The sequence below is a fragment of the Apus apus genome, chromosome 1 (genome assembly GCF_020740795.1).
Source record: "Apus apus isolate bApuApu2 chromosome 1, bApuApu2.pri.cur, whole genome shotgun sequence".
NCBI classification, from domain to species: domain Eukaryota; kingdom Metazoa; phylum Chordata; class Aves; order Apodiformes; family Apodidae; genus Apus; species Apus apus.
The window spans coordinates 206273783-206289427 of record NC_067282.1 but is presented as its reverse complement, the minus strand read 5'-3'; the positions used below and the strand labels follow the sequence as shown (position 1 = coordinate 206289427).

The window sequence follows — 15645 nt, the reverse complement described above, 5'->3', positions numbered from 1 at the left end:
AGCCCAGCATCCCATCTGCTCCTGGCAGGGCAGTGGCTGCCCTGTCCCTACCTGGGAGTGAGGGCTTGACTTGCTGGGCAGGCAGGGTCCTTCTGGCTGTAATTAGCCCTCACTGGTGGGGGGATTGGCAGCAGAAGCAGCCCGTGGTGCTGAACAACCACATCAGCAGTGGCTGCTTTGTCTCTGCTCTGTGCTGGAGTTGGCAGTAGCTGGGCCTGACACCCTCCAGTGAGTGCATGTGGCTTCTGTGACTGAGACAGGTCCCTGGGGTGGAAACAGAGGTCAGCTGTCCTCCCGCTCCCAAAGCTTTGGCACAAGGGCACTGCTACATCCTGTTGTGTGAGCAGTTTGGGAAACCCCTGGCAGGCAGCCCCAGCTCCTCGCCCCAAGGGCTCGTGGAGGTTCTGCTGGAGCCAGCAGCCCAGGAGCCAGCTTGGCTGGTCATGTCTGCATGGACACACATGGGGGGGAGCTGCCCAGCAGGGGTGTCTGGGACCTCCTGGTCAGCAGCACTCCAGCAGCTGCAGGATGACCAGTGTACAGGGCCAGAACCAAGACCCTGTAAAACCCAGGGACAAGCAGGGTGCTGAGCCCTTCCAAGTCACACCTGCTTGTCCTGCTCATGTCCAGCCTCCCTCATGAGTCCCCCTGGCAGATGGGAAGGAGTCAGGCAGGCCCTCCAGATATGCTGGGGGGGGATGTGGAGGTGGAGGATCATGTTTGCAGATGGGGGACAGGGCCACCAGGGTGAACTGCAGTCATTGGTGGCAGTGCAGAGAGAAGACGGTTGGATCAGTGGAGCAAAGCAGGCCCCAGAAGCTGGGAAAACCCATCCTCTGCCCCAGGGTGCTGTGTCCAGACCCTCTGTGCGGGCTCTAGTGTGTGCCCTGTCCCAGGATGAGCAGAGGCTCTGGGTGTCCACGTGTCTGGGATGGGATACACCTGGGGCAGGTTCATGCTTTGCTGCCAGGATGAGGAAGGTCCCTTTTGAGTGTCTGGTGGGAGACACTGCAGTGGGGGCTGTGTCCACTGTGGGGGCTTTGGGGGCATGCAGTGGCAGTTGGCCCTCGTGGGGGGCAGGGGGCACTTGTGGGGATCCCTGCATGGTGTGGGGCTTTTCAGTGAGGTCCCTGACATTGGGAATCCCATATGTAGGGTGGGGGTGGTCCTCTGCAAGGCCCTCAACACCAGGATCTCTGCTGGGGGGTGATGTCCCCACAGGGTCTCTGCCAATGGGCAGCCTTGTCGTCATGACTGTGATATTCCTGCATGGTTGGTTGGGGGTTCCAGGGTGAGGCCCCAAGATGGGAATCTCTGTGAGGGGCAGTCAGGGGTCCTGTGGGAGTGGCCTGGGTGGAGTGTGGGGCTCCCCCCGGTCCCTGTGTGGAGATGGGGCATCCTCCCTTGGGTCTCTGCCAGCGGATGGTCCTTGCTGGGGTCCCCCTTTGGGGTCCTTGTGGGGTTGCTCGTGTGCAGTGTGGGGGTCCTCTCTTGGCTCCCTGCTGGGGTGTGGGGGGTGTCCCTGCGGGGATGCCCATGTGCAATTTTGGGGTTCTATCCCGGGCCCCTGCCAGGGCACGGTCCCAGCCGGGGTCCCCTCTTCGGGGTCCCGGCCGGGGTCCCCGGCAGCCGCCCTCACTGCCTCTCCCCCCTGCAGGGTCCCCGGGCGGGCTGTGAGCGCGGCCCCCGGTGCCGGTGCCGGCCGCCCCGCCGCGCCGCACGGAGCATGCCTCTGAGCCCCGCCGGCAGCAAGCATGAGAGCCCGGAGTCGCCGCCGCCGGAGCGGCAGCCCCGCGCCGGGGAGCCGGGCGCCGGGCCCGGCCTGCGGGAGGAGACGCGGCGCGACCCGGGCCGCGGCCCCGCCGGGCCCCGCTCCCCGAAGCTGGCGGCCCCGCCGCGCATGGAGGAACCCGCGCCCGGCGCCATCGTCGTCCGCATCGGCATCCCCGACCTCCAGCAGACGGTGAGTGCTCGCCCCGGCCCCGGTTCCCAGCCCGCTCCCCACCCGGCAAACTTGGCACTGCCGCGGGACGGCGGGACGGCTCCCGGAGCCCCGGAGCCCCGGTGCCCACTGCCTCGCTGCCCCCTCCCCAGCTCCCCGACGCCCGCTGCCCCGCTCCCCGGCGCCCTGCTCCCCACTGTCCCGCCCCCTGGAATCCCGGTGCCCGCTGCCCTGCTCTCCGGTGCCCCGCTCCCTGTTGCCCCTTCCCTCGCGGAGCCCGATGCGGACGCGCTCGGGCGGGCCGGGCAGCCCCGGTTGCAGCGCTGCCCCTCCGGGACGCTCCGGGGCCCCGGGGCCCCACGTCCCGTGGCCGCTCCCGCCGCCTGCCCCGGTCCTGACAGCAGGGCAGGGCGTGGGGAGCGGCCGCAGCTCAGGAGGCTCCAGCCCCGGCGTGGGACCGGTACCAGCACTGGCCCCGGCGCTGGGATCGCCTCCAGCACCGGTACCGTCCGGGCCGGGCTGCGGGAGCCTGGAGCCGGGTCCTGGGTCTGTGGGCAGCAGCCCGGGCAGGTGTGCGGGCAGCGGGGCTGGCTGTAGGTGTGCGGGCAGGTGTGCGGGCAGCGGGGCTGGCTGTAGGTGTGCGGGCAGGTGTGCGGGCAGGTGTGCGGGCAGCGGGGCTGGCTGCAGGTGTGCGGGCAGGTGTGCGGGCAGGTGTGCGGGCAGCGGGGCTGGCTGTAGGTGTGTGGGCAGCAGTGCGGGCAGCGGGGCTGGCTGTAGGTGTGCGGGCAGCAGTGCGGGCAGCAGTGCGGGCAGCGGGGCTGGCTGTAGGTGTGCGGGCAGGTGTGCGGGCAGCGGGGCTGGCTGTAGGTTGCGTGGCCTGTGCCGATGTGGCCGCAGCGGGTTCCCGGTGCCAGGCCCGCTGCAGCACGGCGGGTACGGGCTGTGCCGGGCCCCGCAGCGCCGGGCCTGCAGGACGTGCAGGTGTGACCTGCCAGGAGCCCAGGTGTGGCACAGGAGAGCACAGGCACCGTGGTGTGGCAGCGGGGTGGCCGTGGTGTGGGGCAACACGCATGGCACGGGGGGCAGGGGTGTCACGGTGGGTGGGAACCCCCGGGCACAGCAGAGAACCCAGGAGTGGGGTGGCTGTGACAGCCCGGAGCCGTGCCGGGGTCATCTGGGGTTTGGGTGGGTGAGCGCTTGAAAGCTGAGCCTGGGCAGTGCTGGGACGTGTTCCCTGAGCGGCTGCGGTGCCAAACCCTAAGGCAGAGTGCTCGGTAGAGGTGGAGGGCCGGGAGCCACGGCTGGCTGGGAATGCTGCGGGCAGGAGAGGGGGTGCCCCTTGGGCATGAGGGGTGGGGGTATGAGGGGACAGAGAGACTTGGGGCAAGCAAAGTATTGCTGGAGGTGGGAGGATTGAGGGCAGTGAGAGCTCTCCTCTTCCCTGGGGAAGAGCTCTCTTTTGGAGACTGGAAGGTCCTGCTCAGTGATGGAGGGGCAGCGGGTGGGGCCGAGAGCCACTCACTTGGGGCTGGGGTGCTGGCAGAGGCAGGTGAGGCAGCGCTGGGGACACATCGGCCTGGCACTGCTCTAGAGATGACCGACCGGCTGCTGCAGGAAGGGCTGAGCACCCCCGCTGACACTGCTGGAGCTGCGTGCAAGGTGATGGTGTTTGGTAACCCCCCACCCCTTCTCTACTCCCTGCAAGCAGGGGATGATTCCAGAGTCAAAGTGAAGCAGCTCAGCGTGGTCCAGACCCAAGATCCTCTGGGGGCAGTGGAGTGAATGGAGCACTTAATGCAGGGCAGAGCATCTTTGCATGTAGGAAGTTGGAATTTCACTCCCAGGTCTCCCTTCCCCAAGGCCAGATGCATATCTTAAGCTGGAGAGAGAATGTTTCTCTGTGGGCTGGGGGTGGGCACCAGCAGAGTAGAAGCCCCTCTGGGGAGGCTTGGGGCTGCCTGGGGCTGGGGGCTGCTGGCCTGGCTCCCCTTGGACTGCCAAGAGAGACAGGTATGGAGCATCACTGGGGTGCTGGCAGAATGTGGATGTGGGGCAGCACTTGGGTGCTGGCAGAGGTGTGGGGTGAGTGCTGAGGATGTGGGGCACCACCGGCCTAGGTGATGTGTGTAGGAATTCACTGCAGCTGCAGCTCAGGGTCTGGCTTTGCAGTGTGAGTGGCAGGAGCTCACAGGTTGTGCCCAGTGCTTGGGGAGGGCAGGGCTACTCCACCAGCCCTGTGTCTGCTGGCCACTAGCCCTCTGCCTGCTGCCCCACCAGCCCTATCCCTGCTGCCCATCCCACAGGGAATTGTGCACTGGATGCCATGGGATGCAGATGGGACTCAAGAGGCTGTGCTGTGGCACCTGCTCCCCCGGGCAGAAAGGCAGGGTGAAAGCAGATTTGGGTGCAGAGCAGGGACTGTCCCTGCATGGCATGGCTGCCCTGGGGAGCCTTGGGCAGCAGGGCAGTGTGTTGGCTGCTCTGTCAGACCCTCTGCTGCCCTCGGGCAGGGTGAGGGGAGCCAGAGACCCTCACTGCTCCCTTCACAGTCCCCAGCATGGAGCCATGCTCAAGCTGGTGACAGGGACATCCCTTTCTTTCTGACCAAGGCAGTGCCTGCAGAGGGCTGGTGCAGTCATGGTTCCGGTGGAGTTGACTTCCTAAATAGAAACTTCCTGGTTTGCAAACTCCAGTGCTCGCTGAGATACCTTCACTGACATACAGGGAGGCAGGAGGAGCCCAGCTGGCTCACCAGTGTGCAGCCCCGAGAGCTGGCTGTCCTGTGACTAGCCCTCAGCTTCCCCAGGCTCCTGTGCATCATCCCCACGCAGCAGCTCTCTGCTCACAGTGCTTATTCCTTCTGCCTTGAGCAGATAGGCTTGGTCCCTGCCTGCAAGGTGACACCCAAGCAGCTGCGAAAGGGAGCAGGGGGAAAACGACAGAGCCTTGTCCCGTCTTGCTGTGCACTCCTGTCTGCTCCGAGAGGCGTTCTGCGATGTGTGAGAGGATGTTTGCTGTGTTTTGGAGATGCTCACAGGATATGTGCTCTGGAGCTGTGTGTGTTCCCTGCCTCCTCCTCCCCTCTCACAGGGCATGGGGTGCTTGGTCTCACCACCTGGAGGGGATCCTGGAACTCTTCCCTGCTCCAGCTCCTGGGCTGTCCAGGCCCGGCTGCTCCCTGCAGTCAGTGGGTGTTGCGGAGCCAGCCCTGCTGTCCCTGCCAGGGCTGCTGTGCCTTAGCAGGACTGTGGCACACTGACAGGCCAGGTGGGGACCCCTCTTCTGGCATGGTCTCTTGCTGCTCAGACCCTTTTCCCTGGGGTTGGGGTCTCCAGGTGGGCTTTCAGTCTTAAAGCAGCTGACTTTTCAAGTCAAGTTTCCCAGCTGTCCTGGAGCTGTCTCCAAGCCTCTTTTAGGATCCTTTGCAACTCTTCACCACCGTCTTTATTCAGCTGAAAGCCTTTGAATGCACGGTTAGTGGTTTTCATTGTCAGGAGCCAAACTCCACCCCAGGCTACGACCTTGTCTCTGAAAAGGCAGTCTCCTCAGGCATGTCGTTGTTATCTCCTAATGATTACCAGAGTTTTCAGGTTAAACAGTCGGAGCAACCTGCCTGACTCCTGGCTCAGGGAAGAGGCTCAGCTGCCCTGCACCTGTACCAGCAGCTGGAGAAAAGGAACCTGGACACGGGGGGAACAGGACACGTCTCCCACTCTGCAGAGACAGGCGAGATGCAGAGGGGCAGGTGGTGGTGGGACAGAGGGATGGGACTGTCTGTCCACGGGAGGTGTGGAGGGAGGCCAAGGGCTGTGTGGCCGTGCCAGGGTCCGGGCTCTGCTCCTCTGCTCCAGCAGCGCAGGCAGTGCCCAGAGACAGCTGCTGGCCGTCCTGGCTCTGTCTGCAGCCCTGTGGGGACAGACTTGGTTTCAGGACAGATCATGGGTTCCCAGACTGGCAGGATCACAGTCCGTAAGGTGGATTTGCAGCCCTGGGGAAAATTTGGTCTTGTCTGCAAAGTGCATCATGCTGAAGCGCAGCTCGTTAGCTGTTCCACAGCCAGGAAAGCTGGGGAGATGCTGAGGGATCTGCATCCTGTGGGAGGATGGATGGCCTGTGGTGTCCAGGCATGGAGGTCTGGCATGTCTGTCCTGTGCTGGCATCTGTCCCCTGGGCAGGCTTCTTCCCCATGCAGGGCTTTGGTGGGACTGATGAGGACAGATCCCACACCAAGGGCCTTGGAGCTGTGGGACCAGCCAGCTCCATTGGCAAGAAGCTGTTTGAGTAACATGGTGCTGACTGCAGAGCCTCAGCAGGCAGAAATGCTGAGCTCACAGAAGGGATAGATATGGAAAGGATGAATGAAACTATTCCTAACACTTGTTGGGGGTTAAAAATCGAATAGTAAGAATGAGAGTGAAAATCTGCTGGCATGAGGGCATGATATAAACTGCTGTCCCAAAGCCATGCTGCTCCAGGGTGGGTTCAGGTGTTGGCAGAAGAGGAAAGGCTTCCTGGGGCTGTGGTGGCTAAGGCTGGGGCAGCACTGTGCTCTGGGGTGTCCTGGCTCCCTGTGGGACCGCCGGCCCCAGGGCTGGCATGTGTCACATGCAGCCCCGGGGTAGATCTCCCCCTACACACTGCGCTGTGAACCAGCACTGTGCACCACTCCCTTGCATAGAATCCGTCCTCACCACTCGCTGCTGCTGCACAGGGAAACGTGAGCAGCTGCTGTCACATCCCTGGAGGAGGAAAAATGGTCTGGTCAGCGGGGAAGTGTTTGAGCAGCAGCGTGTGATGGGCAGTGAAGGACTGTGGTGCTGACCTGGGGGTGCAGAGCCAGTGAGCTCCCCCTTCAGCCTGCAGGGATCGTCTCCTGCAGGGTCTCACCCATGCTAGTGAAGCCCCGATGCTCCTGGCTGCCCCTGCTGAGTGTCAGGGCTGAATCTGGGGAGTGTCCCAGCTGGGGACAGGGGTGAGCAGACCCCGGGGCAGCGGGGCTGCAGCCCGGCACCCAGCGGCGCAGCACGGCGCGGCACCCCAAGGTTTCCACCGGTCCCGCTGGGTCCCCGTGCCCACAGTCAGTGCTGTGCCAGCAATTCCCTCCATGCACCCATCCCGGACCATGGCTCTAGGGCAGGGAATTAATTTGTTTCGACAGCCCGGGCTCTGCAATAGCTCCCAAGGCAGCAATTTATTTGCCTCCCCCTCCTTTAACGCTGCTCTGCCTGAGCTGCTGGTGCTCCCTGGTTGCAGAGGCGGGAGTGCACGTCTGGGCAAAGGGAAGGGGGGTGATGTGCAAGGTCCTCTGGATCCCTTCTAACTCTGGTGGAGCTTCTTTGTCTTGCCCACTTGCTTCTGCGTTCGTCCCCTGGCTGCTTATCCTCTGGGAGGAGCCGTTTCAGCTCAGCTTTTGGCTCTGCGGGAGGGGTGGGGGAGACCCGGGGTAAAATTATCCGAAACACCCACGTGATTTATGAGATTGTTGTTTCAGGAGACAGAACCATGCCCAAGCTAAGGTTTGTTTCTCTGAAATAGTTATGAATTGGGGGTCTGGATCATTAAAGCACATTTGAAAAGCAATTCCCAGAGCCTCGTGGTGGGAGCACTTTGGAAGCAAATCAGAACTTCGTTTGGGGCCTGGAGACTGGAGAAGGTGTCAATGCAGAAACAATCCTCAGAGGAAGCTGAAGGGCCTCCAGCAGGCACGGAAGTCATCTCTGCCTGTGGGTGCTGGCCCTGAAATCCTGCAGGGTGTCTGACCAAACCTGGGATACATCCCATGGGAAAACCCTTTCTGCAGCAGCCGATGGGCAGCACTGGCTGCCCCCCACGTGGCCAGTTGCCACCATGGTTGTAATTAGGCAGCGACAAGGTGCAGGTTTTCTATTTACTTTGTCACTGGAAAACCTGTTCCAAGGAATCAGGGCTCAGCACATCGCATAAAAAATGTATATGTAGAGAGATAAGAGCCTCTTGCAGACAAGTGGTGCTTGGGAGACTGCAAACTACCAGAGAGCTGGAGCTTATTGAGATAGCTCGGAAAGATCTAGAGGAACGGCAAAGCGCAGCTGATGAGCCTTCCTCCCAGAAGGGCTTTTCTTCTCCATTTTGTGCAGGCAACTCTTTTTCTCTTCCCTTTTAAATCATACTAAAGCCAGACCGAGGAGCTGCTGTATGGTAAAGCAACGTTTTTCCCCGTTAGCTTTAACCTGCAGCCAGGTCAGGAGCCCTGTGGATGTGGTGGTATCCTGCTTTATTCCAGGTGTTTACACTGAGCAACACCAGGGATGTTGTGAGCTCCTGGCAGCGTGGATGGAGCCTGTGATTTAAATACACACCACCCACACCGAGCTCTATTTAGATCCTTATCTGCTATCACAAAGCAGGAATAAAAAGCTCAAAGTCATGTTCTTGCATTTTATCTTCTCCGAGATAATTTTTAACTTAGCGAATGGAAAAGCTTCATGTTACCACAAAGGGCTTTCCAAGGGCTGAGGAGTCACAGGGGAGGACAGGACATGTGTCCTGAGGCATGTGGGAATGCTGGAGGAAAGGCAGGAGCCAGCCTGGGCAGCCGGCTGTTTGCTGTGCCCAGAGAGGGGAGGGAGCCCAAGAGAAAGGAGAGGAAAATCAGGAGAACTTCATTGCTGAGAGAGACGATGTGGAGGTCAGGAGTTGACCTCTGGGATGGCCTAAACTTGTACTGAAAACTTTGATCCTTGGCCAGAGCATCTGCTTTCTGTGGCTGTAGAAATCTCTAAATGTCAATAGTTGCATTAGATTTGTCACTCCCGTTAGGGGAGAATCAAACCACTTATGCACGTGCTTTGAGATGCTTTTTGATTACAAGCCACACATTGTTTTTCCATAGGAACGCGGCCTCTTTTGGAGGAGATTAATAGTGCTGGATGAATGAGGCAGCTGCTCTACTTTTTTTTTAATCTCCCCTATTCACTCTGCAGCCCTGTGCTTCGCTGCTGTGTGCGGCTGAATGCGGCACCGAGCCTGACAGATTTTAGAGTCCCTTTGTAGCTTTTTTGGTGTCTATTTTCCCAACGCAAATGTTTGAGCACTCTGTCAGCATCCAGATGGTGGGATGTGCTGAAGAGTGGACTGAGATCCTCGGTGTAACGAACGATGATTTTATCCAGCCTCCCTGTCCCCAGGCTGGGTGGTTTGGGGTTGGCTGTGGCTGAGCCTTCGTTCTGCTGGGTGAGCTGATCCGGAGCTGAGGAGCCAGGTGGAGGCTGAGGAGGTGAGGAACTTGCTTTCCTCTTCCACTCCAGCCGTAAGAGGCAGTTCCCAGAGGCTGGGACCCACCAGCCCTAAGGTCTTGATGGCTGTGAAGAAACAGTTAATTTAAGTAACTGCCAGTAAAAGTCCCTTGTTATTTCTGTTGCCTGTAGGTGCAAGTGGCTCACGCATTTTGTACGAAGCCAGCACAGGTAGTTTAGAGTAGTTGTATTTGATTCGTTAGTACTAAGGAATATTTTAACATGCTAAATCAACATAGTTTAATGCCAGTTTTTATCTTAGTCCAATTTGACTTAAATCAGTCAAAACCTTTTCATCCTTTACTAAGTAAGAAATAAGCTACTCACTCTTTTCTAAAATATAAAAATTGAAAACATATTTTACATTATAATTGCCTAAACAGATGCAGACACACTGTATCTACTTAGAAAAAGCACATTTGGTGTTAAAGTCCATATGAAATTGCAAATTAATCTAATGTAATGGTTAAGAATTGATCCGACTCAGCCTTTCTTTGGGAAAATAGCTAAGGAATATCAATGCAAAACAACAGCAGACTTGATTATTTATATCCAGATTTTCTGCCAGCTGATTTATCATGGTTGAAATTGGTGATCACTTTGACTTAAATCAATCCACTTTGCTTTATTATGTGTGTGGAGGGAGGATTTTGCCTGAAGCAGGGGAGCTGTGGGTCACTGCATTGGAGCTGTGGCAGATTATTTTGGGGATGGGGAAATTTATCTGCCAAGTGTTGTGCAGCATCCTCTGGGACATTGTGCGTGAATTATTTAATGAGTTGTTTTGAATAAATGCAATTTATTTGCACAGAACTGTTCAAAGTTAATTTAAAGAAAGCCATGTAAAGTAAATTTGTGTGTGTGCTAGTGCAGTGGGTTCAGCCTCTGCTGAGCAGCAGGCACAGCACTCGGCTTGCCCTGCTCTTGCTCCACAAGCTTCTTTTGCCCCGATGGTGACCACCTGGGGACAGGGGATTCCTGCAGAGTAGAGAGGGGGCTTCAGGCACTGGTGGCTGCTCATGTCCAGCACAGGCTGGTGAGCTCTGCAGCACCAGGGCTTGGCTCCTGGCCCAGGACGCACCACCTGGGGGTGCCCAAACCTTCCTCTGGTGTAGGTGCTGAGAAAGGACAGGCCATCTTGAGCACATGGGTCTGTCTAGTCCTGGGGAGGTGAGGACCCTTCCTCGATGGTCCTAGACAGCTCGGGAGGAGCCTGTGGTTCTGGGGACTGGCTCCATCAGCTCCCTGGCACCTTCCCTGGGGAGAAGGCAGGCACCCTGCTGAGCCCGGCTGTGTGTCCAGTTAATTGCTTCCCTGTAGAATTGCTCTGAGAAGGTTTGAAGATGACACTGACTAATGAGACACGTGCCTCCATTTTGCACGTTTGTTCTGAGCTTGCATCCTTCCCTTCAGAGGGAGCGGGATTCTGCCTGGGAGTGGCACAGGAGGATCCCTGGCACTGCCACCCCACAAGAGTCTTGGGCTGAGTGGAGCCTTCAGGTCTCATTTCTGTTTTCTTATTCTGTTCAGGATGTCCTCTGACTGTGTGAGGGCAGGTCCCAACAGCAGTGCTGAGCATCATGGGTGCAGAGCTGAGCTGGAGTGATGGTTCCTCCTGGGGGGCTCTGGGGCAGCCACAGTACAGGTGTGGAGTGATGGAGAGAGAAACGAGGAGAAAGGTTTCACCTGTGATCACCACACATCTGAGCTAGGTTTTATCTCTCAATAACATGGGTTATGGTTTTGCTTCCCTGACTTCCAGCTGCATGTGCTCTGAAGTGCATTTAGCATAAATGGGACCTGCATGGAGCTATTGGAGCAAATCAGAGGAAGCTACAGAGATGATCCAAGGGCTGGAGCAGCTCTGCTCTGGAGACAGGCTGGGAGAGTTGGAGTGTTCAGCCTGGAGAAGAGAAGGCTCCAGGGAGACCTGAGAGCACCTTCCAGTGCCTGAAGGGGCTCCAGGAAAGCTGGGGAGGGGCTTGGGACAAGGGCAGGGAGGGATGGGAGCAGGGGGAAGGGTTTCCAGCTGGCAGAGGGAGCTGGAGCTGAGATGTGAGCGAGAAATTCTGGGCTGTGAGGGTGGTGAGACCCTGGCCCAGGTTGCCCAGAGGAGCTGTGGCTGCCCCATCCCTGGCAATGTTGAAGGGCAGTCTCTGCCATCCATCTGTTGCTGCTTCCTGTGCTCCCTGTCCCATGAGCCAGGTTCCTGGGCAGAAGGTGGTTGAGACAGGAGGTGCCACCATGGCCCTGTGGGGTGGACCTGGTGGTGGTGGGACTGGGGGCCAGGGGACCAGGTGGCTCTGTGGGTTGTAGGGAGTATGTAATTGCTCTGGAGATAGGTGGAGGAAAGCTTGGAGTAAGCAAGGCATGGAGGACACAGCCAGCAAATTGTCTTTGGGCTCTAAATTTTCAAAATGGGCATTTCTCTTGTCTTCCTCAGCTCTGTCCCCTGAACAGTTGCAGACCTGTAGCTGCTGGAGCTTTTGTAGCTCAAAGGTTCGACCATTGATCCACTCTGGCAGCTGAAGGTCTGTTTGTGGCCAACATGAGCAGTGCAGGTGGGTTTCACAGCCTTAGAGGGAAGGTGCAGAGCTGCACCATGAGGTCCTGCGTGTGTGCTGTGAGGAGCTCGGGGCAGACACAAGCCTGTGCTGTGCGCTCCATTCATCTTGGAAAGAAGGCATCAGGGTAGCTCTCCCTCTCCTTCCTTGCCTGTGATTAGAGGGCAAAGTGAACATAATTGAGCCATAATTCACAGTTACTGGAAAGAAAGCACGGGCCACAGTATGAGAAGCAGTATTAGAACTTTATATTACAGCTATCTCCAGGGGAGATTATTTTTATTAAAATCTGGGTTGGTGGAAAATTCTGAGATTAGCTTCATTTTTAAAGTGCGGTTCTCAGTGGATCAGCCCCAGAAGAGGCTTCCAGCTGCCTCCAGCTCTGAGCTGTTGGTGTTCCTGTGCCTGGCAGTGCTGAGACACGACACCTGATGTGCTGGAGACGCCGAGATTGAAACAAACGCCCCAAGTTATTTATCAGCATTTCCAAACAAAGCTGGGTATGAGATCTTGGGTGAAACAACCCAGAGAAATTATTGGAAATTTACAGTAAAAATGAAGACTGCTGCAGACCCACTTAATTCTTCAGAAGACCTCCACCAGCTCTGCTGGCATGCAGGGAAGACGTGCGTTGGCAGAGCGGGAGGTGCAAGCAGGGGAAGGGGCGTCTCTGCCCAACCAGGATTTGTTCTGACACGGGCTGGGAGAGAAGCCCCCTCCCACTGCAAGGAGCACACCCCATGGCCATGGGGATGGGCAGGTGGGAGCCCCCTCCCCCTGCCTTGTGTCCCTTCCTGCCCAGCTGGGAGCTGAGCCCTGCTGGTGCCCCCCAGCAGCCTGGGTGGGCACATGGGGAGCAGGAGCCCTGGGTCCCTGTGCGGGGCTGATGGTGAAGGTGGGAGCATCGCTGGGCCAGCCTGGCACACACCACCATCTGCACTGGTGGGTGCTGCACGTGCAGCCCCCTGGGATGCTTTGGTCTGAGAGCTGCTTTTTAGCGAAACCGGGGTGAACTGATGGCACAGGTAAGGGCTGAAGTTGGTGTGTTCCCTGTGACAGCAGTGGATTTTGGAAGAGCATCCCACGCCAGCGAGGGTGGAGGTCGAGGCTGGCTGCCCCGTGTGCTGTGGGAACAACAGCTCGTGGAGATGCAGCCCTGGAGGGCCAGTACCAACGTTCACAGCACTGTGAGTGTGGGGAGACCCTGGTCCAGGTTGCCCAGAGACCATTGGGTGCCAACTCTCTTGGTGAAGGCTGTGCAGGGTCTTTCTGGTGGCCTTTGGGAGGAACCAGCAGTTGCAGCTGTAGGTGGAGCCCTTTGAGGTGCAGCCGCCCAGCACTGCCTGGGGACCTGGTGCTCCTGGTCACATGCTGGTGCCAGGGCTGTGGCTCTGGTTCTGCCCCTGCCTTGTGTGGCTGACATGTGGTCCTCAGCGCTGGTGTGGTCCCTGCAGGGACCTCAGAAGCATCCCTGAATTTTTAAAGTACATCTGAAAAATGTCCTGATGTGCTCTCACACGGAGGGTTTTCTCTGCTGATGGCTTGGCAGTGGCTGTTGGTGCCCGTGGAGCTGCTCTGCTAATGGGTTGCTTCTGGGTTTGTCTGAGCACACATCTGGGGCGATGGGGACTGTGGAGCTGGTCACTGCTGGACCAGTTCCTGATCCCAGTCACCGTCCTCATGCGCTGTGCCCACGGGAGGGAGAGGGGGGATGGCTTCCTTTGTGCTGGGTTCAGCTCACCCCACAGCGCAGCCCTAGCTCCCTCCGTGCTGCTCATCCCTTCCTGCAGCAAGTTAATTGAATTGCAATAATAAATTTACGAGGTAACCTTTCATGAAGCACACACTGTTGGAGCTCTTTGTTGCCCACATTTCGCAGGGACTCGGTGCAGTTCATCCGAGCGTGCTGCTCGTTCCAGGCTGCGGGTGATCACACATGGATGAGGTGACTCACAATGTTTTCTCCCAGGGTTCTGGGGGAAAGCTGAGACCTGGGCGTGTGGAGAGGGGCTGTCTCTGGTCCCCCTCCAAATTCACAGCCCTGCTGTGCCATTCAGCCTGAACCTCTGGCTTTAAATGGCTTTTTTTTTTTTTTGCTGTCCCCAGCACTTCTCAGCCTGTGGTAAGAGCACATGAATCATATACCCTAAAAATGAATAATCCACACAAGTGCTGAAGAAACAGAACCAAAAATATTTATTTCTTGGTGTCGTGCAGGGCCCAAGCACAGTACAAGAAGTTAACAGAAAAAGACTTTAAAAGGGAGGAACTGGAGTGTGTGTCTTGTACAGCTCTGGAGAGGAGTTCCTTGCCCAGCACCACTGGCTGTTTCTGGCTGTGTCAGGAAGGTTTTTACACATTTTCGTAGTATATTTTTAAAAACTTGCAGCATTGTGGGTGGGTGTGAGGATGGGTGGACTGTGCAAGCCCGTTGTGTGAAGGTCCTTCTGGCTGTGGTGGGTGAGGTGGTGTCAAAGGTCACAGTTTTCAGTAGGCTGTAAATTACTGCAAATCTGAAGATGTTCAAACTTGGAGTCTCCAAATACCCTGTAGGAGCTGGCTCTGTGGTGGATTCCCTTTTTTTCTCCCATCTTATTATGTCTTGTCCCAGATATTTTTATGGCAACATGGGCTTTTTTCTATAACTTTGGGCCACTTGTCTATTGCCTGCTTCTTCTCAGAGGCAGGAGAGGGTTGTGGAGCAGCACCATCCTTCATCGGACATACTAATATATCTGGAAAAAGCAGACAAAATCCCAGCCTGAGAAATGACTGATGGGCCTGAATCCAGGTCCATTTTCTTTAGCTGTATGGGCTGAGGTGGCAGTAGAAGGAACCTCTTGCTGGGCACCCAGGCTGTCCTACAGCTGCCAGCGGCTGCGGCACTGCTGCCTGAGCCAGGGGAGTGTGGGGCAGCAGGACCTGGGGACAGGTCTGGCCTCACCTTGGCCCGTGGCACCTGCTGGGAGGTGGGATGGAGCTGTGACTGAGCTGTAAGTCTGAAAATGCAGTTTGTTGTTAGTTATCACCGCGTGACGCCAGGTGCCAGGAGGGTGCCTGTGCACTCTCATAGGCTGCCTGGTCCTCCGTGACCCCAGGTCTTCCCTGACATCTTCTGCAGCCCTGAGACCCCGGGCTAGCTCAGGTGATCTCTGCACCTGTACAGCAAGCACTCGCAGCCCCGTTCCTGGGCCCCTGCATTTGCTGAGGCCCCAGGGGATTTGTTCTCAAGGTGGTTTATAGGGAGTCACCACTCATGACAGAGCAGCCTGGTTCTGGTTTGCCCAAATCCACTTTACATGGTGGGTGAGTTCAGAGTGAGAAATGAGCTTTACACGAAGAAAAGAAAATGTTAAATCCCAGAAAAGAAAATGTTTAATCCCAGATTACCAAGTCAGTGGTGCAGTTACAGAAGAGGTGACACAGCTCAGGTTTAGGATCCATCCTGCATTTACAGGTTTTTTCTACCAGCTACAGGAAGCCCATTTTTCTGCCTGGCAGTGCTCTGCATCCAGGGTGCTCATTTGGAGCATTTCTGATGCAGAAATCTTAGTCTCCAATTTATATTTTTTCTTCCCAAATTAAAATGTCAAAGCTTGTCCTACCCTCTACCCACCCAGTCTGTACCAGTGATGGGACCTCTTGGTATTGTGCCTTTAGGCACCTTCCAGTGGATTTAGGCACCTTCCAGGGCCTGAAGGGGCTCCAGGAAAGCTGGGCAGGGACGTGGGACAAGGGCAGGGAGGGATGGGAGCAGGGGGAAGGGTTTCCAGCTGGCAGAGGGAGCTGGAGCTGAGATGTGAGGGAGAAATTCTGGGCTGTGAGGGTGGGGAGAGCCTGGCCCAGGTTGCCCAGGGAAGCTGTG

At 57.4% G+C, this 15645-nt stretch overlaps 1 protein-coding gene across 6 annotated transcripts in view; it reads left to right on the top strand.

The window, feature by feature from the left end:
- The window catches only part of SHANK3 (SH3 and multiple ankyrin repeat domains 3), a 311807-nt gene that overhangs the window by 22457 nt on the left and 273705 nt on the right, over nt 1-15645 (top strand). For all 6 annotated transcript variants that reach the window (XM_051612097.1, XM_051612081.1, XM_051612074.1 and 3 more), the window contains one exon: nt 1658-1963. In XM_051612097.1, the coding sequence (XP_051468057.1) occupies nt 1658-1963 (306 nt within the window). The remainder of the gene's footprint in view (nt 1-1657; nt 1964-15645) is intronic.